The sequence below is a fragment of the Bubalus kerabau genome, chromosome 5, assembly GCF_029407905.1.
Source record: "Bubalus kerabau isolate K-KA32 ecotype Philippines breed swamp buffalo chromosome 5, PCC_UOA_SB_1v2, whole genome shotgun sequence".
Classification (NCBI taxonomy): domain Eukaryota; kingdom Metazoa; phylum Chordata; class Mammalia; order Artiodactyla; family Bovidae; genus Bubalus; species Bubalus kerabau.
The window spans coordinates 27,891,506-27,915,532 of NC_073628.1; the positions used below are offsets into that span (position 1 = coordinate 27,891,506).

The window sequence follows — 24,027 nt, forward strand, 5'->3', positions numbered from 1 at the left end:
TATTTGTAAGTATAATGTGATGTTTTCCTTTCTCTGCCCTAGGACAAAGTACGAACAGAAAGTTACCGAGATTTTATATACCAAAACCCACATATCTTCAAAGACAAGGTGAGGAGCATAGGCTATAGAATTACATGTTTCATGTGGATCTTGGGTAGCAGAAATACTCTCTTGGGTCATTGTGACAGCAGTTGATTTCATGTGTGTACTGTGCTTAGTCACTCAGTCGTGTCCCACTCTTTGTGACCCCATGGACTGTAGCCTGCCAGGCTCCTCTGTTCACAGGGATTCTCCAGGCAAGAATACTGGAGTGGGTTGCCATGCCCTCCTCCAGGGGGTCTTCCCAACTCAGGGATCAAACCCAGATCTCACGCATCGCAGGTGGATTCTTTACCATCTGAGCCACCAGGAAAGCCCAAGAAGACTGGAGTGGGTAGCCTATCCCTTCTCAAGAGGATCTTCCTGTCCCAGAAATTGAACCAGGGTCTCCTGCATTGCAGGTGTATTCTTCACCAGCTGAGCTACCAGGGAAGCCCGATTTCATGTATACTGGCTTTATTTCACGGAAGACTTTTGTGATGCTGATCTGTGGTGCAGAATACTGATAACAGAAATGCTGATTGGTGTTATTCATTACACTTTTTTTTTAATTGAAATTCGTTAATTATAGTGATTTAACTTAAACTTTGCTCAGTCAGGTAAGTTTTTCTTAAACCATGTTTTTGATTTACTGTGATTCTTGTTAATTTCAAATGTACAAGATAAACCCCATATCAAAGCATTTATTTATTATTTTAGTTCACATTAATTAGTTAAAACTTAGTTTAAAAACTCATTTGGTAAATAGGGTCAAATATTTTCAGGTAGAATTTATTTTATGTGCTTTTTTTTGAGACCATTTTATGAGATACTTTATATTTTACAATTAGTCTTTATATTGCCTCTGGTTATTTCAAAGATGATCTTTCATGGTGTGTATATGTGTGAAATTTGTGTCATATATTTTTTCCTTCCTTGTGAATTTTTCCATTTTTTCTTCACTTTCTCTTTACCTCCTTCTCTACGTTGGCATGGTACCTAAGAGTTCAGGTTTTCTGTTTGTTCTACCTTACTGGAAGTTAGTCCACTAATTTAGCCTAGTATATGATTGTCTCTGCCACTCACATACCTTTGCTTGGAAATTTTCCCCCTCTCTTGCTACTTCAGGGTCTTCCCAAGTGGCTCAGATGGTAAAGTATCTGCCTGCAGTGCGGGAGACCTGGGTTTGATCCCTGGGTCAGGAAGATCCCCTGAAGAAGGGTATGGCAACCCACTCCAGCATTTTTGCCTGGAGAATCCCATGGACAGAGGAGGCTGGTGGGCTACAGTCCATGAGATTGCAAAGAGTCAGACACGACTGAGTGACTAACATACACACACACTTTCTACTTCAAGACTATACTGGTAACATCAGGTTTTCATAGTTTCCCTTAATTTTAAAAGATACTTTGCTAAAGTTATTTCATGGACCTTATATGATATTGCAGTAGTAACCCACAACCTTAATATATTGAAAAGACTGTTTTCCTGAGTTTTATGTTGGTTGGAGTAACATATATATATATATATGACTGGCTTTTCGTTTTCCATACCTAATTCCTAAGAGCAGTGTTTAACTTGTGACTTAGCTGAGTTGGAGATGTGAAATTTATATGGTTCTGATATCTTTTGGCCAATGCATTACCTATAAGGTAATGACGGTGTGTATTTCTTTGTTTTTGCTAATTCCCCAACAGGCAGATTATTTCCTTTTTTAAAATGTTAGTTTTTATCAGTTCTTTGTTGGCTTTTTTATTTGCGTTTTATTTATTATAGCAAAGACTAATCATTTTTTTAGTAGTTTTTATATGTGCATCTAAAATTCTAGAAGTTTATTTAATATCTTAAAAAACACTTTCTAGTGAAGCAAATAATGTTACTATTAAAATTTTGCTTTAAAGTTACAGTTAGATTATGCCTAGGTTTTCATTTTATTTTTTGTTTAATATGTTCTATACAATTTAAACATGTACTAATCTGGGAATCACTAGTTCTGCCTGGCTACTCAGGATCCAGCCACATAATAATTTTAGACAGTGGTGAGTCTTTGTGGGCCTCATCTATAAAATGATTTAAAAAAAATTTTTCTGGTTCTAAAATTTTAGGACTTCTGTTTTTATAAAAGCAGTATCTTTGAGCTATCTTGTAAAATATTTTAAAAATACTTTTTGATATGAATGCTGTAAATACTTTTTGATACCAATGCAGTAAGAATCTTTTAAGTAAAAGTAGTTTCTTTTTCAGTATGCTTTGAATAGACTTTTGTATTACATAAGAAAATAGTGAAAAGACAAAAGTATTAGTAATCATAAGATTAATCAGGAAATTAAGTAATTATGAATATTTCTATGTATATGAAACACATCTTACTGGGTTCATAGACCTGTACACAGTCATTATCTGCTTTAAATTTTTTATTTGTAACTTATAGAAATACCATATATATTATACACTTTTGGACAAAATACATGACCATGGAAAATATATAAAGTTTATTTTATATTGTACCTACTGCTTTTACTGAAGAGATTAAATCTGCCACACTTAAGAGAGGGCTTATTAATAAATTGGAAGTATTTTTCCTTAGTATTTTGGTTAACATGCTTTCTTTTATCAATGTGTGGTTAGGTTTGCTTGGCATTTATGGTTTCTCGAGTATAATGTAAAATATGTATCAATTTCTAACTCTTTAAAGCATATTCAGGATATAATTCTCTGTAATTAACAGTAGTAATCTGGAGATTTTATGTGATTTGGAATACTCTTCTTTGTATTGTACTATGGCTGCAGATGTAGAAAATATACTACCATACATTTAAATAGTGTTTGATAATTTATAGAATATTTTCAAACGTGTTGTCTCTGCTGTAACTAGGGATGGTAGGTATTTATCTCCATTTAATACATGAGGAATTTGAAACCAATAGGTTAAAGACTTGTCCTAAAATAGGCAACTAAAAACACAGGACTTGAAGGTTTTAGTCCTAGTCTAGTGCCCTTAACCCTGTGCCACTGTACTTTAAGGAGAAAATAATTAGGGTGGGATTCATTAATGACTTGTTAATTCTTATTATTTTTCATGCATAGGTCCTGTGTGGCATGACAGAACATGTTCATGAAATTACTTAAATATAGTTCTTTTAAAAAATGTACGGAATAATATGTCTTCTTAAGTTTTATACCATTGTTTTTGTTTTCATTTTTCTTCATTAGGTAGACAAATTTCATATCACAGCTCTAGCTTCTGTATCATATATTGTTTAGGGCACAGTAGAAGTTTATTTTTCAGAAAAGGGATTAAAATTTCTTTTCCTCTCCCTCCATCCTTCCTGCTTCCTTTCCTTCTTTCCTTTCTTAATATTGTTTTAATTCACAAAGCTCCTGTGGAGGCCATATGGTTTCTCAGATTTAATTTAACTTTGGGTGGCATAATCTTGTTATCGCTCACTCATAATTAATTTCTATTTGTAGTTCATTGAAGAAATTCACAGTTTGGTGCCTTTTTTATGCTTTTGATTATTATCTACAGTTAAAATGTTTTATATACATTCCTTCATTGTTTTATAAAATAATGTTAGTGTATTCTGTTATCATTCTCCCTCTTTATTGGTTCTATCAAGTTTTAGTTTATTTGCCCAAATACCTAAATCTGAGCTAGATGTAATAAATAATTAGTATGCAACTAAAAATATAATTTAAGTATGCACTTTTAAAAAAGCAGCTTGACCTATGTTTGAGTTCAAGCTTTACAGATTACCCGCTGTATGATCCTGAATCTGTTTCTTTCTCTAAACCTCTCTTTCCTTCAGAAAGAATTAAGTAAGATTTTATATATATATATATATGCATATAAATTATGTATGTGTGTAGTTTTACAAGATAATACATACTCTAATTGGAGTACATGATATATATCCTGCTGTACTTCGTTGTTGTCACTTAGCAGTTTCTCTAAGATAATCCCTTATTTAATGTTATTTTAATGGCTCAAAAATTCAGTGTAAATTGGTCATAGTTCTAATTTTTTATATTAGAAATAATGCATGTAAAAATATAAAATATTAAAAATCTTTTTATAAATGTAGGAATAGAATAATAAGATAAATTCTTGCAGAGGACTCTCTGGTTCAGAAAGGTTCTACCCTGGATGGAGTTAGTGCTGCCAGCTTGCCTTTCCAGAAACTGCATGAATGTTGATATTCAATATTCCCAAGCACCATTGCCAAAGCACTGTGCTGTCAAACTTGGTAAATTCTACACTGATCTTTTATTTTTAATTTTGCAAATATTTCAATGAAAGTTTCTGGGAAGTCATCACTTACTGTTGTGTTGTATATATTTTTACATTTTAGTATTTTATGCCATGTAATATTTCAGGTTGATATACTATAACCATGCTGTAAATATATATGCTCTGTGTTATAGTATTTACTTGATGATGTGGTTAGTATATTTATTTGTAACTTAAAAAAATGGTTTTGCAGTGGTATTTTATAGATTTCATTTTACAGTTTTGAACTCTCTTAATGTGTGAAGTGGTTATGTTAAAAGGTGCTGACTCACCCAAACAGGTAACATTACGGTCAGGGACAGTCGCATTCTCCCTAAGCAGCCTCAGCCTTCTAAGAGGGGCAGAGAGGATAGGGGACACAGAGTAGCAGCCTTTTGACAACCTTATTTCTTCAATAGAAATGAAGACTATTTAGATGCTCTACTCTGGAGTCAGTTCTGATATATTTTAAAAATGTAATGAAACAGACTTCCCTTATACTAGTAAACAGTGCAGAAGATAAAATGCATAGGAACAGACTTGAGTGTGCAGGACTTACATGAAAAAGATTTTTAAAAAATGCCAGACTCCTTAAGAACATAACAGATGATTAAAACAAATGAAATTCTTACCATGTTCCTGAATAGAAAACACAAAATGAAATTGTCTGTGTTCTGTAAATTTATGTTTTCAGTCCCCATAAAAATACTGAGACTTAAAAAAAAAATAGACAAGCTGATTCTCTTATGTTTGTGGAAAAATGAATATATTACCTAGTGAAAAAGTAGTTGTTGAACAATGTAATAGATTCTTTTTAAAAAAATTTTATTTTATATTGGAGTATAGCCAGTTAATGGAGAAGGCGATGGCACCCCACTCCAGTACTCTTGCTTGGAAAATCCCATGGACAGAGGAGCCTGGTAGGCTGCAGTCCATGGGGTCGCTAGGAGTCGGAGACGACTGAGCAACTTCACTTTCACTTTTCACTTTCATGCATTGGAGAAGGAAATGGCAACCCACTCCAGTGTTCTTGCCTGGAGAATCTCAGGGATGGGGAAGCCTGATGGGCTGCCGTCTATGGGATCGCACAGAGTTGGACATGACTGAAGGGACTTAGCAGCAGCAGCAGCAGCAGCCAGTTAACAATGTTATGATAGTTTCAGATAGACAGCAAAGGCACTTATCCATACATATACATGTATCCATTCTCTCCCAAACTCCTCTCCCATCCAGGCTGTTTCATTGAGCACAGTTCCCTGTGCTATACGGTAGGTCCTTGTTGGTTTCCATTTTAAATAAAGCAGTGTGTACATGTCCATCCCAAACTTCCTGACTATCTCTTCCCCCAATTCGTCCTGCTCCGGCAACCATAAGTTTATTCTTTAAGCATGTGAGTCTGTTTCTGTTTTGTAAATAAGTTCATTTACAAAGATTTATTTCGTGTCTGACTCTTCGCAATCCCATGGAGTATAGCCCACCAGATTCCTCTGTCTGTGGGATTTCCCAGGCTAGAATACTGGAGTGGGTTGCCAATTCCTCCTTCAGGAGATCTTCCCAACCCAGGGATTGAACCTGCATCTCCTACATTGCTGGCAGATTCTTTACTGTTGAGCCACTAGGGAAGCCCTATAGATTGAATAATACGATAGATAAATTCTAGTTCTGTTTTTCTTACAGTGGCTTCCCAGGTGGTGCAGTGGTAAAGAATCTACCTGCCAAGCAGGAGACGTCTCATGGGTTTGATCCCTGGGTCGGAAAGATCCCCTGGAGAAGGAAATGGAAATCCATTCCAATATTCTTGCTAGGAAAAGCGCTTCATGGACCTATTTAAAATTCTAAAAGAGTGTGTGTGTCCTCTCCCCTTGCCCTAAGCTCTGCTCTGTGCTTGAGTTTTCTTTATCACACTACTTTTCCCTATTACTCTCTATTTTTTCTTGGTTGTTTCTGAGTATTTTGCTTAATGTGTTTCCTTGGTAATTTGTTTATTTATTTATTTTTTACTGTGAGCCATGCAGATTTCATTATTATTATTCTGGGAAGAACCATATTAAATTCTTGATTAGAAATAATTGTTACATTCCAATCCCCAATAACATATTAAATTTCATTCTTCTTACTGTTTCTACCATTGATAATGAATATCTTTTGAAAACTTAAATTCTCAAGTTACTGAATTCTTAAAAGCCTATTTTTTATTGTATCTATAATTAAATGAGTTGAATATTAAACTTTGGAAGTGGAGTGGGTATGACAATATTCTATATTATAACCATTTTTAAATTGTATTGGATCAGACTATCCTGCTTAGGTTAACTTCTGGTCCTTAAACTTGAGAAAGCTTATTTCTGTTAAAATTTAGGATTACTGAATCTAAATTAGAGCATACATACAATAAGGAAATAAAAGACAGACTACTTCCCTAGTAAGTCTGTGGGAATTGCTCATTTCATATAAAACATTTCTTAAATTTACATTGTTGCATATGATTGCAATAAACTGTGGCCAAAACAGTTATGAATTTAAAATAATATATGTTCAATTTACCCAAGTAGAAATTATTACCATGTTTGGTGAAGTTTAAATTTTGTTATCTATTCCTAGCCAGAAACATCATCATGTATGAATAGGATTTAAAGTGTTGCTGCTAAGTCTGCTAAGTCACTTCAGTCGTGTCCGACTCTGTACAACCCCATAAACGGCAGCCCACCAGGCTCCCCCATCCCTGGGATTCTCCAGGCAAGAATACTGGAGTGGGTTGCCGTTTCCTTCTCCAGTGCATGAAAATGAGAAGTGAAAGTGAAGTCGTTCAGTCTTGTCTGACTCTTCGAGACCCCATGGACTGCAGCCCATCAGGCTCCTCCGTCCATGGGATTTTCCAGGCAAGAGTACTAGACCTTCTCAATAACATGTATTCTTTTTCTTTTATTATTATACCAGGTAGTTTTGGATGTTGGTTGTGGAACTGGAATTCTCTCTATGTTTGCTGCTAAAGCAGGGGCAAAGAAGGTTCTTGGAGTTGATCAGTCTGAAATACTTTACCAGGCAATGGATATCATAAGGTAAATGCATTTTAAGGCTTGAGTTAAGATTATTTTTAAATTTGATGATTAGTAGATTTTCTTGTCTTTAATAGCTGTCCAGTGCAGACCTAAAGCCCTTATCTTTCAGTAAAATTTCATTCCAGCACAATAAGATTTTAAGTTGAATTGACCTAAACATGTTTGAAGTATGAACAGTCTTTTCACTCTCCTTATTATGAGAATTATTTTTATATAGTTTTCTGTCTTTTCAATTATGACTGTGGATATGCTAATTATAATAATATTAAATTAGAAATCATGGACGTATAGGGTAATGTTAGAAAATGCGCTACAAAAGTCGATATATCAGTAGTATTTTGTTTACCAGATAACAGTTCAGCCAAAAGAAAACTAAAGGTTATCATTTTCCTTTTAACAGTACTGGTAGCCCTGTGCCTCCTCAAATTAAGATGTGAAGTCCAAAATGGCTACACATGGATTAGAGTGGATTTAGTTTATCCCCTAAAACTTAATTTTATTCTCTAAAAATACATCCTCTCTTTGAGGACTTAAGTTAGGTTAATTGACCAGTGGTTGATTTTACAGTTGGTTTATATTCTAGTAAGAAGACCTTTATTTGAATTACAACTTATAAAACTAGATTTGGTTAGTTGTGTACCTAACCAAAGCATGTTACATTTGCAACTCTTGAGTAATTTCCAAAATAATTTTAATAACAGGCTTCTCAGCAATTCTTTTTCCCCCCAGGGTTATTAAGATATAATTGACACATAACATTGTGTGAGTTTAATGAAAACAAATTATAAATGTATTTCTTTGCTACTTTAATGTATTAACATAATAGCTACCACCATAGTGTTAGTTAACATCACCATTTTGTCACATGAAATATTGGGTTGGCCAAAAAGTTTGTTCCGGTTTTCCCTCACATCTTACAGAAAATCCTGAATCAACTTCTTGGCCAACCCAATAATTACCATTTCTTTTTTAGAGGGAGAACACTAAAGGTATACTCTCTAAACAACTTTCACCATGCTTATGTTACATTCTTGGCAGTGATCCTTCAATGGTCCTGTCACTGATGTGTATATTTTATTCTTAAAATTGATTAATGTTGATCTTTTCTGATTTGTATAACATTTAAATAAATACAATTGTGTAAAATGTTTAAATTCACGATTTTATTGCATAGTGTAGAGTGTAGTGTTGTGGTTAAGCATGCAAAGTGTCAGGCTTCCCTCATGGCTCAGAGGTTAAGAAACCGCTTGCAGGCAAGAGATCTGGGTTTGATCCCTGGCTTGGGAAGATCCCCTGGAGGAGAGCATGGCAATCCACTCCAGTATTCTTGACTGGAGAATCCCATGGACAGAGGAGCCTGGCTGGCTACAGTCCATGGGGTTGCAAAGAGTCAGACATGACTGAGCAACTAAGCACATACATGAGAAGTTTCAGTTGGACAGTTTTGAGTCCTTGCTCGGCGCCTTCCCCATTGTTTGAACTTCGATTAAATATCTAACCTCTTTGAAACCTCAGCTGTTTCATTGTAAAAATGAAAGTAATGATGATAAGGAGTCAGTAATGGTTATGAACAAGGTAAATAAGTTGTAAGTAAAATACACACCTCAGTCTTTTTGGCATATTGCCTGACCTGACATGTAGTAGGTATTCAGAAGTTAACAACTGTTACTGTTAACAAGCACCAAATGAATGTTAATGAAAGTATGCCATTGCTCTTGCTTAGATTTTTTTCATAGATAGAGGATGGTGGTTATTATTTTCATATTGGAGAATGTGCATATGTGTTGCATGTGTGTATACAGTTCCATAATCTGGGAAAGTTTTTTTAGTTCTTTTGTTACCATTAACTACAACATCATTTTGTGGATTCTGTAAATAGCATCCTGTCTTGCTTGCACCTTGCTTTCCAAACAGGTGTGAGAACTGATATCCCAGAGAAGAGATTGTTTTACATAAATTAACAAAATTTATTGTTGATAGTAAGATTATGGTAAGATATTTCTATTAGAAATATGGGAGACCCATGTTTATTTATATATTTGTCATTTTTGATTTCTGTGAGACTAGATGTGCTCTCATTTTTTTTTAAGAATACTTTAAAAAAATTATTTTTGGCTGCTCTGGGTCTTTGTTGCTGTGTGCCGACTTGAGTTGCATTGAGTGGGGTCTGTCTTTGTTGTGATGTGCAGGCTTCTCAGTGTGGTGGCTTCTCTTGCGGTGGCGCATGGCTTCTAGGTTTTGGGCTTTGTAGTTGGTGCTTGTAGGCTCCAGAGCTCGGGCTAAGTAGTTGAGGTGTATGAGCTTAGTTGCCCCGTGGTATGTGGGATCTTCCCCGTCCAGGGATTGAACCCATGTCCCCTGCATTGGCAGGTGGATTCTTCATCACTGCACCACCAGGAGGGTCCAGTGTACTCTCATTGTAATTCCTCTGTGGAAGAAAACGATGGTGATACCACTCATTTGGTTTTCATTTTATTTCACAGAAGCCCTAATTCCTAGGGATGTTTTAGAAATACATTTTTACAATGATTATATTCAGATTCTTTGTGTATAAAAGTTAGTGCTGGAATATATAGAAATTTTACATGAGAGCATTTATGGAAAGTGACTTAGTATTCAGTTTTAGGCACTTCAACTTAATAATAAAAGTTGCTAACATTAACTTAGTACTTCCTATTGAATTTTTTTTTTTGAGGTAGGTACAAAAACAGTATAATATTATTTTTTTAGTAGAGATTAAGCAGTTGAGACATGGAGAACACATCCGTTTCCTTATTTGTAGTAGTGCCAGGATTGGATCCCATAGTTGATCCTGCCAGCCAGTCTACTATGCTGTGTCTCCGCTGCACTGCTCACAGGGCACATATTTATTGTGGCCAGTAGTTTGCTTTACTTAGAACCTAGCGTTTGAATATTAGACCTTTTTGTTTTGGATGAGCCAACATTATACTTTTCTTCAAAGATGTTCTCCTTTGCCTTTTTTATATCGTGAAAAGATAAGATAGCTATTTCCGTAGTGTTCATAGTATCTCTCCGTTGTTTTCCATTCAAAAACTTGAAATGTACACTGTGGATGAAATAACCTCTGTTCTTCTATTTGTGGATTTATCTGTAGAAGAATTTTCATGAAACAGTTTATTGTTAATGTGTGCAGCATTTTCTGGCTCTTTTTTCTACCAGATGAGAAAGCAGAATAGCATACTTCTCTCAGCATCTAGAACCATATGACTTGATTTCTAACTTTGGCTTTTTGACTAGCTTTATGCTAATGGAAAATTGCCTAACTTCTTTAACCCTGGTTTCTTCATTTATAAAATGAGGTTGATGGTAGTATCTGTCTCATAAGATTGTTACAAAGATTGAATCCACTTACAGTGTTTTGCAAAGTGGCTGACATGGAAGTGAAGTGAAGTGAAAGTTTCTCATTTGTGTCCGACTCTTTGTGACCCCACGGACTCAAATGTGACCCCATGGACCCCAGGCTCCTCCATCTGTGGAATTCTCCAGGCCAGAATACTGGCAGTGGGTAGCTGTTGCCCTTCTGCAGGGGATCTTACCAACCCAGGAATTGAACCCAGGTCTCCTGCATTGCAGGCGGATTCTTTACAGTCTGAGCCACCAGAGCAGCCCGGTTGACATGTAACTGCTTACTACATGTTAGTAGTAATTATGATAATATTAATAGATAATTATAGTGATATGTTTGATTTGGCACCAATGCCTCCAATAATACTTTACATTTGATTGGTTATATTTCTGAAATGATCATTTCTTGCCACTATCCCACCAACATATGCTGACTCTCTTTTCTGTATTCTGTTTCATGATCTCTATTCTTTTATACCATAAAGTTTCAAGCTTTAGTCAGCTTTATTATGTATTCACTCTCCTCGCTTGAAATCTACTCTCAGTTTCTCTTATACTTGTCTATTATTGCACTGGAGCTTTCTAGAACCATCATGAATCAATGAAAGCAGCTCTTCTGATTAGCAGGCTGTGAATTGTCTTTAGCAATTCTGAGGCTGCTTTTGCTGCCAGAAATTTGTACACAGCAGAATTTCTGTAAAACTCCCTAAGCTTACATCTATAACAAGATACTTTAAATTCTAAAAGATGGATAGTCCCCCCCCACTTTGAGTAGGAAAAAATTTTTATTGTACCAGTCACGGAACTAGATTTCAACCAATAAAATCTACCACTGGCTATTTTAAGTCAAACTGATTGAAAGAGATTTGTTTTGTTTTTAAATATATTTATTTTTAATTGGAGGATAATTGTTTTATAGAATTGTGTTGGTTCTTGCCATACATAAAAGATGAATAATTACATGTTTCATATTCTTTTAAACATATTCAACTTAACAGCCCTTGAATTGTGCTCAAAAAGATGATAAAATAATTTTATCTGTTTTATTTAAAAAGGAGATGTAGCATTTCTAAAGAAATGAAAGATGTTTTATTAGTAGGGGTAAATAGAACTCAAAGTCATACGTGGGAGGAATGAAAAATTGTTTCTTTTTCTTGCTCTCACTCTCCGGTGAATAATCATTCCAGAAGCATAAATGTCCTGAGGATAGCAAAGCTATTCAGTTGTCAGGTTATCGTATCCATTGTTCACCCTCAGGAAGCAAAGGTAGCTTCTGGTAATATTTACCTTTACTCTGACTGCCTTTGGTTTTGCATTGACTCTGCAGTGGAAAGCTCATTATTCAGATTTTTGGATGTTTTTGCAGAATTTTCATGAGAAGGTTGATCTGTCATATGACTGTAATGCAGTATTTTCAATCTCACTATGACTTTAAAGATGCAATCTTTTATGTTACCTGTGCCTAGAATACTGTTAGAAATGAAACAGATCTGTTTCATTTTTATGCCTAGATCTGTTGTCATATTCATGTAAGTGTTCTCTAGGTTCCAGGACTAGAGCTTTATCTTCTTAGTATTTTTAGGCACTTAGTAACTTAACACAATGAATTTAAAGATAGTGGTGGTATATATAAGATTTGGAACAAGATCACAAAATATACTAGGATATATTCTTGAAGTAAGGGATATTCTGTCATATCTTGTTTCTCAATTCATTTATTTTTGTTCATTTATTTATTAGCTCTGCTAGGTCTTCGCTGCTGCGTGCATGCTTTCTTTAGTTGCTCAAGTGGGGGCTACTCTTCATGGAGGTGGCAGCTTCTTACTGTGGGCGCTTCTCTTGCTGTAGAGCGCACTAGCTTCAGGAGTTGCTTGTGGGCTCTAGGGTGTGGGCTTAGTTATTGTGGTGCACAGGCTTAGGTGCTCCATGGCATGTGGAATCTTCCCGGACCAGGGATCAAACCCTTGTTAACAGCATTGGCGGGTGGATTCTTTTTTTTTTAACTTAGAGGTTAACTCTGCTTTACAGTGTTGTGTTGGTTTCTCCCTACATGAACCATAGGTGTACACGTGTCCCCTCCTTCTTGAACCTCCCTCCCACCTGCTACCCCGTCCCACCCCTCTAGGTTGTCAGAGAGCACCAGGTGAACCCCTTGTGCTGCACAGCAACTTCCCATTAGTTCCCTGTTTTACACATGGTAATGTATATATTTCAATGCTACTCTCTCAATTCCTCCCTCCCTCTCCTTCCCCTACTGTGTCCATAAGTCTCTTCTGTCTGAATCTCTCCTGCCCTGGCAGGCATATTCTTAACCACTGAACAACCAGGGAAGTCCTCTAAATTTAATAGAAATAATAAAAAAGTAAGTAAAAGCTGAAGGAAACTTTGAAGCAGTGATGAGGATAAAAATGGTTAAAAACAATTTGCTGCTCAAAAGTCTTCTAATGAAGGTGATTAAGATGGTTTACATGGAAACTAAATTCTGTTTTTCTCACATCCTGCTACCTCCTTAATTTCCTGTCTACTCAATGGTCCTGTCTTGGGGATCCCATGACTACCTACTAGTTCAGTGATTCACTGAAAGAACTCACATGATTCAGTATAAAGTTGTATTCACAGCTTCACTGCTAAGATTTATGATAGCAAAGAATACAGTCCAGGGACAGCAAAGAAAAGGTACCCATCAGTAAAGAGGTCACATTACAGGCTCCCACAAAATCCTTTCTTTGCAAGAGTCACGCAAGATGTGCTTTTCCCTCTAGCTGTGAACCTCAGAGACTCTCAAGAGATGCCTCAACCCAAGCAAGTTCGAGTCTTAAGAGTTTATGGTTCTCAAAGAGAGCTGGTGGCATAGGCACATGACCGCTGTGTGATGAGCCATTGAGCAGTGGTTTCAGATGCCAGGTGCGTATCAGGAATCTTCCTGTTAACTTCACACATGCTGTTCTCCTGATTTGTCTTAGTTCACATCTTCAGGCGTTGAAGGCAATGGCACCCCACTCCAGTACTCTTGGCTGGAAAATCCCATGGACAGAGGAGCCTGGTAGGCTGCAGTCCATGGGGTCAAGAAGTGTCGGACACGACTGAGCGACTTCACTTTGACTTTTCACTTTCATGCATTGGAGAAGGACATGGCAACACACTCCAGTGTTCTTGCCTGGAGAATCCCAGGGGCGGCGGAGCCTGGTGGGCTTCTGTCTATGGGGTCGCACAGAGTCGGATATGACTGAAGCGACTTAGCAGCAGCAGCACATCTTCAGGTGTATTGAATAGCATCATTAACCAGTAAATATAAGAATGTTCAGGAATTTTGTTTTTAGGATTTGATCAAGAATTATTGCCATGGTTACAGAGATAAGAACCAAGAGAACAGACCTGTATTAACTCTTCTCATAGGTTAAAATTGAAAACCTGGGGCTGATACTTGACCTCGCCTTCTCTTTTACCAGCAGACTTACTGGAGATAGAGTCCTCGTGAGAATCCTTGCTGTTTCTCAAATCCATCCTTCTTCTACTCGTTGATGTAGCTTAAATTTATGCCTTTATTCACATTCTTGTATTTTTTATATACTTATCTGAATTAATGCATTTGTACATAAGTAGCTCAGTTATTTGGCTCTCTGTCATCTACTCTCTTAGTGTGGCCAGGTTGATTTCCTACCAGTTCTTGTCTCTTTTAAATAAATAAAGGAAGAAAGGGAGTGAAAAGATGTTTTTGTGTTGGGAAGATGTGAGATGAAAATGGAGAAACTAAAAATTACCTCTGATCCTGGTATGAGATCTCACTATCAGCACTTTGGTAGGGCTTTTTAAAGACTTATCACATGAAAATGTAAGCTTTACTAGAATATCAGCTCCCCAAGGTTAGACAGGGATTTTTTTCTTATTCATGGACATACCCCAACCATCTGGAAGGGTACCAGGCATGCAGGTATTCAGTGTAAATACTTGTTGAATCAGTGAATGGGTTTTCAAGACCCAGGACATGAAATATTCAAAGCTTGCTGAAAACCCATTATCGTTCTGCTTGAATTCGCATTATTCTCTAACCTCCCCCCCCCCCCTCCATTTTATTAGAAGCTAAGCTATTGCTAACTTTAAACAGTAAATGTCCTCAGTGTTAGCTACACGCCTATAAACAGAAATTATACATTTGGGAGGGAGATAGCTTATGAAATACACTTAATAAAGGAAATTGGTATGTGTTTTCTGTTATCTGCCTCAGAAGAAAAGAGGGAGATCTGTTCTGGGCAACACTTCAGTCTTCTCTGATGTGGGCACTGAGCACTGGGTCCTTCCTCACGCGTTCACCAAAATGATTTGATTGCCCTTTTTTCCTCCACTGAATCATATCTTTGGTTCTTTGATATTACCATCTGAAATCTCCATGCATTTATCAGTTTATTACGTTTTACTTTGTTGTCATTTTGGCATGCTTGGGGAACGGGAGAAACATGTATGTTTGGGTGCCATAGTGAACTGAAAACAATATTATGCCTTGTATATTTTTGTATTATGGTATTCCCCCCACCCCACCCTCATATGCATTTTGAAAAAATTATTACCTAGGTATTCTGCTAGGTGAATTTTATAGTCATTTTGTCACCAACTTTAAATGTCATTTAATTGATAAGATGTTCTTTGTATGAACACTTGGTGGTACTTTATGTTGTTTACACGTCTGTCTCCCTGCTAGACCATGTTCTTCGTTAGAATCTAGACTGTGTCTTTTTTTTATCAAAATTGCATTGGGCAGAAGTACATTACAAATTTGATCCTGTTTTCTCATTCTGCTGCTGCTGCTGCTGTTGCTAAGTCCCTTCAGTCGTGTCTGACTCTGTGCGATCCCATAGACGGCAGCCCACCAGGCTCCCTTGTCCCTGGGATTCTCCAGGCAAGAACACTGGAGTGGGTTGCCATTTCCTTCTCCAGTGCATGAAAGTGAAAAGAGAAAGTGAAGTTGCTCAGTCGTGTCTAACTCTTTGCGACCCTGTGGACTGCAGCCTACCAGGCTCCTCTGTCCATGGGATTTTCCAGGCAAGAGTACTAGAGTGTGTTGCCATTGCCTTCTCCTTTCTCATTCTAAAAATCCTGAAATGGCTCCTCATTGCCTCTAAAAACTAGACTCCTTAGCATTACCTCTAACTACTTCCCAGCTTTGTCACTACATACTGCCTCTTGTTGCTCTAATCACACTAAACTATTTTTAGCTCTTCAAATTTGCGATTTGTCTTTCATACACACACACATACACACACAGGCAGTTTGTGCATACAGAGATGAGGCACCCTCTTTTACCCCCATATTCATACATATCTTTATGGATGCTCTGTCTTTTTCTGATTAAAATCGAATGTCACTCAGTTAAGGTCTTATTATATTAGCTCCTATGAAGCCTGTGTTCTTTACCTTTCTCAGTGCCTTAGACCATGTTCTTAAGTGCATGAACTCTCTCTCTCATCTCTGTAAGCCCAGTATCAGATAATTACTCATGATGATGTCCCTGTATCATGAGATATAAGTTAAATTGCTGCTTCTGAGATAGGAATTAATATAGGATAGTGATTATTACTCTAACAGAATATCCACTCGGAAAAATAATTTCAGTGTTTATTGGATTAGTTAAGAGACTTACTTAACATACCCTTTATATTATGGTGTTGTATTTCTGACAATTAAAGCTATGCTAGTTTTTGAGCAGGTGTTTTCAGAGATAGAATTCATTTGGAATGCTTTTATGCTAAAGTAATGTTTAGTGATTGGCCTCTTGAGAGAAGAAAAGTAAGTAAAAATCTATAGTTTTTTTTTCATGAATGGTAAAATCAGGTGGTGATTAAGATGAGCAGGCTCGCAAAAGGGATTATCTCTGTGAATCACATCTGTGTTGCAATGTTTTAATACAGAATCACTGGGAATTATGGCCTTTTGTCTGTTTTTCTGTGTATTCCCTGAAATCTTAATCTTTCCAGTTGTATTTATATTCCAACAAGTAATTACTGAGGCAGATAGGATTATGACTTGTAGCAGACAATAAACAGCCTGAGCAGATGGCCTTTTACAGGACATGTCTTGTTTCAGCATGAGCATCCTGAAAATATTTCTAGAGCAGTAGGAACATTTTGATCTTCTAAGAATATTGCTCTTTGTTTCTTTTGAAGTGTTCGTACTTATTAAGCCTTAATAAAATATTTCAGTAAATGTAATCAACTACAGCAATTTCATCATAGAGAATTTTATTGAATACCTCTTTTAAAAAGCTCAAATAAGATATATAAGCATCCTTTTTAACCTTTGTCTGAAATGCATATATTAAAAAGTACATAGCACATAAATTACATGGTAACATAAGTACAAATAAGTAATAGGAAAGAATATTTCCAACACTTTAGATTTCCTCCCCTCTCCATCTGTCCTTTCTCAGTAAGATGCTCTCCCTGTTTGATTGGGTAATGACCATCCTGGCTTTTGTAGTAATCACTTCCTTAATATTGCTTTATATTTCACTTTAATCATTTATTATGCATTATTTTAGTCTAGCTTGTTTTGTTCAACATTATTTTTAGTGTTCATTTATGTTTATTGTTACATAGAATGGTATTGATTAGTATATCACAATTTATCTTATCTATTCTTGACGGGAATTTTTGTGTTTTCCGGTTTAGGTCTATTTAGAACGATTTTGTTATGAACCTTTTTGTCCATGTGCCTGGTACACATCTGTGAGGCATATATTTAAAAAATAGTTCAGACTTTAGGGAATACATATCTTCAGATTTTCTTGGTATTGCCAGACTGTTTTCCAAAGTGGTAATACCAATTTATACTTCTACCAGTAGTATGTAACAGTTCAGGTTGGTATTGCCTACCTTTAAGAACTTTTTCCAGTTGGTTGTATAGCAGTGTCTCATTGAAATTTAAATTTGCATTTCTGTGATTGTCAATGTGACTGAGCACTTTTTCCTGTGATTATTGGCATTTGGATTTCCTTTTCTGTGAAGTATGTGTTTGTCTTTTTTTCACGTTTCCATTGACTTGGGCCTTTTTCTTATTTATTTGTAGACAGTCTTTATTTTGTGTGTGTGTTTGAAATGTTTGTAAGCTTTATGTAATGAAAAAATTCTTCTATCTTGCTTTTTTACTCTCTTCAAGTATCTTTTGATGTACTGAAATTCTCAGTTTTCATGTATCATCATCATTGTTTATGGTTATCACTATATGTGAATTGGGTAAAAATCCTTATGGAGGTGTTTTCCTATATGCTTGTGTAAAATTTTATAGTTTTTTAAAAATATTTAGATTTGTAATCTACTTGGCATTGTTTTTGTATATGGTATGAGGTAGTGGTCCAGCTTTTTAAAACTTAGTAGCAGTAGTAATAGTAGTATTACTGTTAAAAATGACCTAGTTTTTCCAAAGACCATTTTATCCCCTCTACTTTGTACTGTCATCTTTGTCAGGAATCAAGCATACATATATGAGGCCAGTATAACCTTTATACCAGAACTCTGCTAAGGCAGGACAAAAACTTACAGGTCAATCATTTATGAACATATATGGAGAACATCCTGTTCAAACTATTAGAAAACTTAATTGAGCAGTGTGTGCTTAGTTGCTCAGTTGTGTCTGACTCGTGCAAGCCCTTGGACTGTAGCCCACCAGGCTCCTCTGTCCATGGAATTCTCCAGGCAAGAATACTGGAGTGGGTTGGCAAGCCCTTCTCCAGGGGATCTTCCCTACCTGGGTCTCCTACATTGCAAGCAGATTCTGTACCTTCTGAGCTATTGGGAAAGCCTATCGAGCAATATACTGGAAGATAAAGTTTATCCCAGGAATACAAGTTTGGTTAATTTGAGAAAATTAACCATAAAAATTTATTGAAGTATCTCAGTAGAGAAAGTTTGATAAAATTCCATATCCTTTCAGTCTATATATTAAACTCTTAGCAAACTATAATTGGAATGTGTTATATCATAACACTTTACAGTGTATATCCAAAAACAAAAACTACAGCCCACAACTTGATGAAGCTTTGAAAGTTTAAGTTCAGGAACAGGACAGGGACACTTGCCATCATCTCTTCTATTCAGCACTGTAAAGGAGATCCTGGACAATGGAACAAGGCAAGAAAAGAAAGATATAAGAATTGGAAATGAAGGATCAAGACTTTTTGTGTTTCCTAGTAGTATGTTTATGAATATAGATATCAGAAATAAACTATAAATAAGTTATTACAGCAGTAAAAGTATTAAGGTGCTTAATATTTTATTATGTATTTTTAAATGTGATACATAATTTTTAAATTGATATGATTTACAGTGCTGTATTAGTTCCTGGTGTACAGCAGAGTGAATCAGTTATACATATATATATATTCTTTTCCATTGTGGTTTATTATAAGATATTGAATATAGTTCTCTGTGCTATTCAGTAGGACCTTGTTTGTATCTATTTTATATATAGCAGTTTGTATCTGCTAATCCCAAACTCCTAATTTATTCCTGCCCTCTCCTCGTGCCGCCTTTCCCCTTTGGTAACCATAAGTTTGAATTCTATTTATATGAATCTGTTTCTGTTTTGTGTATACATTCATTTCTGTTACTTTCTGGATTTCACATATGAATGATATCATACAGTATCTTTCTCTGACTTCACTAAGCGTGGTATGCTCTAGGTCCATCCACATTTCATATTTTAATGGCTGGGTAATATTTCATTGTGTGTATCTCTGTGTGTGTGAGGTCTTAAAAAAAAAAAAATTTATTTGGCTGCCCCTGGACTCAGTTGTAGCACGTGGGATCTTTTGTTGTAGCGCAGAGACTCTGGTTGTGGCACGAGGGCTCAGTAGTTGCTGCGTGTAGACTGCAGAGTGCTCGACCTTCAGTAGTTGTGGCACACGGGCTCCACAGTGTGAGGGCCCAGTCGTCATGGCACGTAGGCTTAGTTGCTCTGCGGCATGTGAGATCTCAGTTCCCCGACCAGGGATTGAGCCTGCATTACAAGGCAGATTCTTAATCACTGGACCATGAGGAAAGTCCCTGCCATATCTTACTAATCCAGTGATCTGTTGATGGACACTTGGGTAGCTTCCATGTCCTGACTTCTGTATATAGTACTGCTGTGAACATGATGGTGAATGTATCTTTTTGAATTAATGTTTCTTTTTTTTTTAATATTTACCTAAGAGTGGAATTACTGGATCATATGGTAGTTCTATTTTTAATTTTTTAAGGAACCTCCATAATGTTTTCCATAGTGGCTGCACCAATTCACATTCCCACCAGCAGTGTAGGAGGGTTCCCATTTCTCCACACCCTCTTCAGCATTTGTTAATTGTAGAATTTTTAATGATGGTCATTCTGATCAGAGAGGTAGTATAATATTATAGTTTTGATTTACATTTCTCTAATAATTAGTAGTGATAATGAGCATCTTTTCATGTGCCTGTTGACCATCTGTATCTCTTCAGAGAAATGCCTATTTAGGTCTTCTCCCTATTTTTTTTATTGAATTGTTTTTTGGGTTGTTTTTTGTCATTGTATGAGCTGTTTGTATATTCTGGAAATTAAGCCCCTGTCCGCTGCATCATTTGCAAATATTTTCTCCCAGTCTGTAGGTGGTCTTTCTGTTTTATTTATGGTTTCCTTTGCTGTGCAAAGGTTATCAGTTTGATTAGGTCCCATTTGTTTATTTTTGCTTATATTTCTATTGCCTTGGAAGACTGACCTAAGAAAACATTGTTATGTATGTCAGAGATTGTTTTGCCTATGTTTTCTCTTAGGAATTTTATGGTGTCATGTCTTTGAGTCTTTAAGCCATTTTGAGTTTATTTTTATATATGCTGTGAGGGAGTGTTCTGACTTCATTGATATATATATTGTTATTCACCTTTCCCACCACCACTTGCTGAAGAGTCTTTCTTTTCTCCATTGTATATTCTTGCCTCTTACGTCAGAGATTCATTGACTGAAGGTATGTGGTTTATTTTGGGGCTCTTTTCGGTTCCATTGACCCATATGTCTGTTTTTGTGCCAATACTATGTTTTGATGGCTGTAGCTTTATAGCATAGTCTGAATTTCAGGACTCCAGCTTTGTTCTTTTTCCTCAGGATTTCTTTGGCAATTCTGAGCCTTTTGTGATTCCATATAAATTTTAGAATTATTTGTCTAGTTCTTTGAAAAATGTCATGGGTAATTTGATAGGGATCACATTAAACCTTTGGCTTGCTTTGGGTAGTATGACCATTTTAACAATATTAGTTCTTCCAGTCCAAGAGCATGGGATATCTTTCCATTTCTTTAAATTGTCTTCAGTTTCCTTTATCAGTGTTTTATAGTTCACAGTGTATAAGTCTTTCACCTTGATCAAGTTTATCCTCAGTATTTCTAGAGATTTCTTTTTCCTATTTCAGTGTAAAGAAATGCAGTGGATTTTTATATATTAATCTGCTACCTTCCTGAATTTGTTTATCAGTTCTAGTAGTTTTTGTGTGAAGGCTTTAGAGTTAAGTATCATATCATCTGTATATCATGACAGTTTTACCTCTTCCCTTCCAATTTGGATACCTTTTATTTCTTGTTTCATCGCTGTGGCTAGGACTTCTAATACTATGCTAAATAGAAGCAATGAGAGTGGACATTCTTGTCTTCTTCCTGTAGTCAGTTGGAAGGCTTTCAGCTTTTCCACCATTGAGTATATGTTGGCTGTAGATTTCTCATAAGTGGCTTTTATTATTTGAAATATGTTCTCTCTGTCACCACATTGATAAGAGTTTTTATTTTGAATTTATGTTGAATTTTTTTCAGATGCTTTTTCTGCATCTGTTGAGATGATCATGTGGTTTTGTCTTGTCTTTTGTTGATGTGGTGTATCACATTGATTGATTTGAATGTGTTGAAATATCCTTTTGACCCTGGGATGAATCCAGCTTGATCATGGCGTATGATCTTTTTTATGTGTTTTTGGATTTAGTTTACTAATACTTTGTATCTATATTCGTTAAAGATATTAGCTTCTTTGATGAATTCATCAAAGATATTAGAGACCAAATATATATATATATATATATTAGGTATTCTGGCCTCTAATTTTATTTATATATATATATATATTAAGTATTGTCTTTGATTTTGATATCACCGTGTTGATGGCTTCATAGAATGACTTTGGGAATGCTCCCTCCACTTTAGTCTTTTGGAAGAGTTTGAGACGGATCAATGTAAATTCTTCTTTGAATGTTTGGTAGAGTTCCTCAGTGAAGCCATCTGTTCCTGGACTTTTGTTTGCAGGGAATTTTTTATTATTATTTTTGCAGATTCTATTTCACTTCTAGTGGTTGGTCTGTTCAAATTATCTATTTCTTCTTGATTTAGTTTTGATAGGCATATATTTCTAGAAACTTGTCCATGTCTTCTAGGTTGTTCAGTTGGTTGGCATATAATTGTTCTTAGTATGAAAACATAGTATGTAAAAATTGGTTGTATTTCTATAAAAAACACAAAACAAGACTGTGAAAATTAAAGCATATCAAAGTGTATTGTTCATATTTCTAACAATCTTTCAGACAATGCTAGGATGCTGAGTCACATTTAATGGAAAATTCATCCATGAAATGAATGTCCCCCAGTAGGTGCTGTGCATGAACTGTTTTGACAGCTTCTTCCCCAGTGTACCCTCTGACATTGGTCAGTATTTCCTTGCCATGTATTTCTCTGGTATCTTGCAACATTTTCTACAGTAATACCTGCAAAGAAAAAGCCTGTGAAGATGCTCATGATCACCAGGATTTGAACCATTCCCTACAAAACTTACTAATAACTCAGTAGAAATGTTTTCTGATTTCTTTCTTTCTTTTTTTTTTTTTTTTTTTGAGGATATTTTAAATACTTATTTTTGCCTGCACTGGGTCTTCGTTGCTGTACACGGACTTTCCCTGGTTGTGGCAGGCAGGGGCTGCTCTTCCCTGTGGTGCAGAGCTCCGCACTGAAGTGCCTTCTCTCATTGCAGAGGACAAGCTCCAGGTGCACAGGTCTCCCTAGTTCTTTTTGTGGCGCAGGGCTCCTCACTGAAGTGCCTCTCTCGTTGCAGAGGACAGGCTCCAGGCGCACAGGTCTCCCTAGTTCTTTTTGTGGCGCAGGGCTCCTCACTGAAGTGCCTCTCTTGTCGCAGAGGACAGGCTCCAGGCGCACAGGTCTCCCTGGTCGCAGCGTGCACGCTCAGTAGCTGCAGCTTGCACTCTAGGTAGGCTGGCTTCAGTAGTTATATAACACGTGGGCTTAGGTGCTCTGCAGCACGTGGAATCTTCCTGAACCAGGGATCCTGTATTGGCAGATGGATTCTTAACCACTGGACCATTAGGAAATGTATCTTAAGTAATAGTAAATGAATGCTGTCCCCTTATAACTGAAAATAAAACAAGGAATGTCCACTCTTGCCAATTCTATTCAGCATTGTCTCGGGGGATCTAACAAGTGCCATAAATACATTTAAAGGAAGGAAATAAATGGCAGTAAATACAATAGAACTAAGACTCATTACTCCCAAGTGACATGATCAAGTACACATAAAATCCTAAGAAATCTATAAAATAGCCACTAAAACTGTGCTAAAGCTAAACCCTTTATGACAGTCAGTGGGATTCAGGGTCAAAATATGAAAATCAATTATGCTTCTGTTATTATCCATAAACAACTAGAAATTGAAACTTAAAAAGTACATACCATTACAATGCAATCAAAATCATTAAACATTTAGGGGTAAATTAACAAAATATGTTTAAGACATAAACACTAAAAAATGCAGAATGATACCATGAGCTGATCCTAAAATTCATATGGAAACAAATGGCCTAGAATATCCAAAAGAATTTTAAAAGAAGAATGAAGTTAAAGGATATATTCTGTCAGACTTTGTGACTTTAAGTATAAGAATCAAGAAAATGTTGTATTAGTGTGAGGACGTGCATCTAAATCTTGGGGCAGAATTGAAAGTCCAGAGATAAGCTTACACATCTATGCTTAGCTGGTTTTTGACAATGATTCTGAAGTAATTCCGTGGGTTGGTGAAACTTTTTCTTCAACAGAGTTGCAGCTATCACTCATGATAGTTTTTCTAACAAAGTTTTTTCATTATATATGGGAAAAAGATCATGATGATATATTGGAAAAATCAACTCAAAATGGAAACTAAAAAAATTTAGAAGAAAGCATAGGGCAAAATACTTGATGTAGGCAAAAATTTCTTGGATATGAAAAGCA

General features: G+C 36.1%; 1 protein-coding gene across 7 annotated transcripts in view; it reads left to right on the forward strand.

Annotated features, from left to right (window-relative positions):
- PRMT3 (protein arginine methyltransferase 3) overlaps positions 1-24,027 on the forward strand; it is a 153,342-nt gene that overhangs the window by 21,837 nt on the left and 107,478 nt on the right. For all 7 annotated transcript variants that reach the window (XM_055581347.1, XM_055581348.1, XM_055581346.1 and 4 more), the window contains exons 8-9: positions 43-108; positions 7,286-7,407. In XM_055581347.1, the coding sequence (XP_055437322.1) occupies positions 43-108; positions 7,286-7,407 (188 nt within the window). The remainder of the gene's footprint in view (positions 1-42; positions 109-7,285; positions 7,408-24,027) is intronic.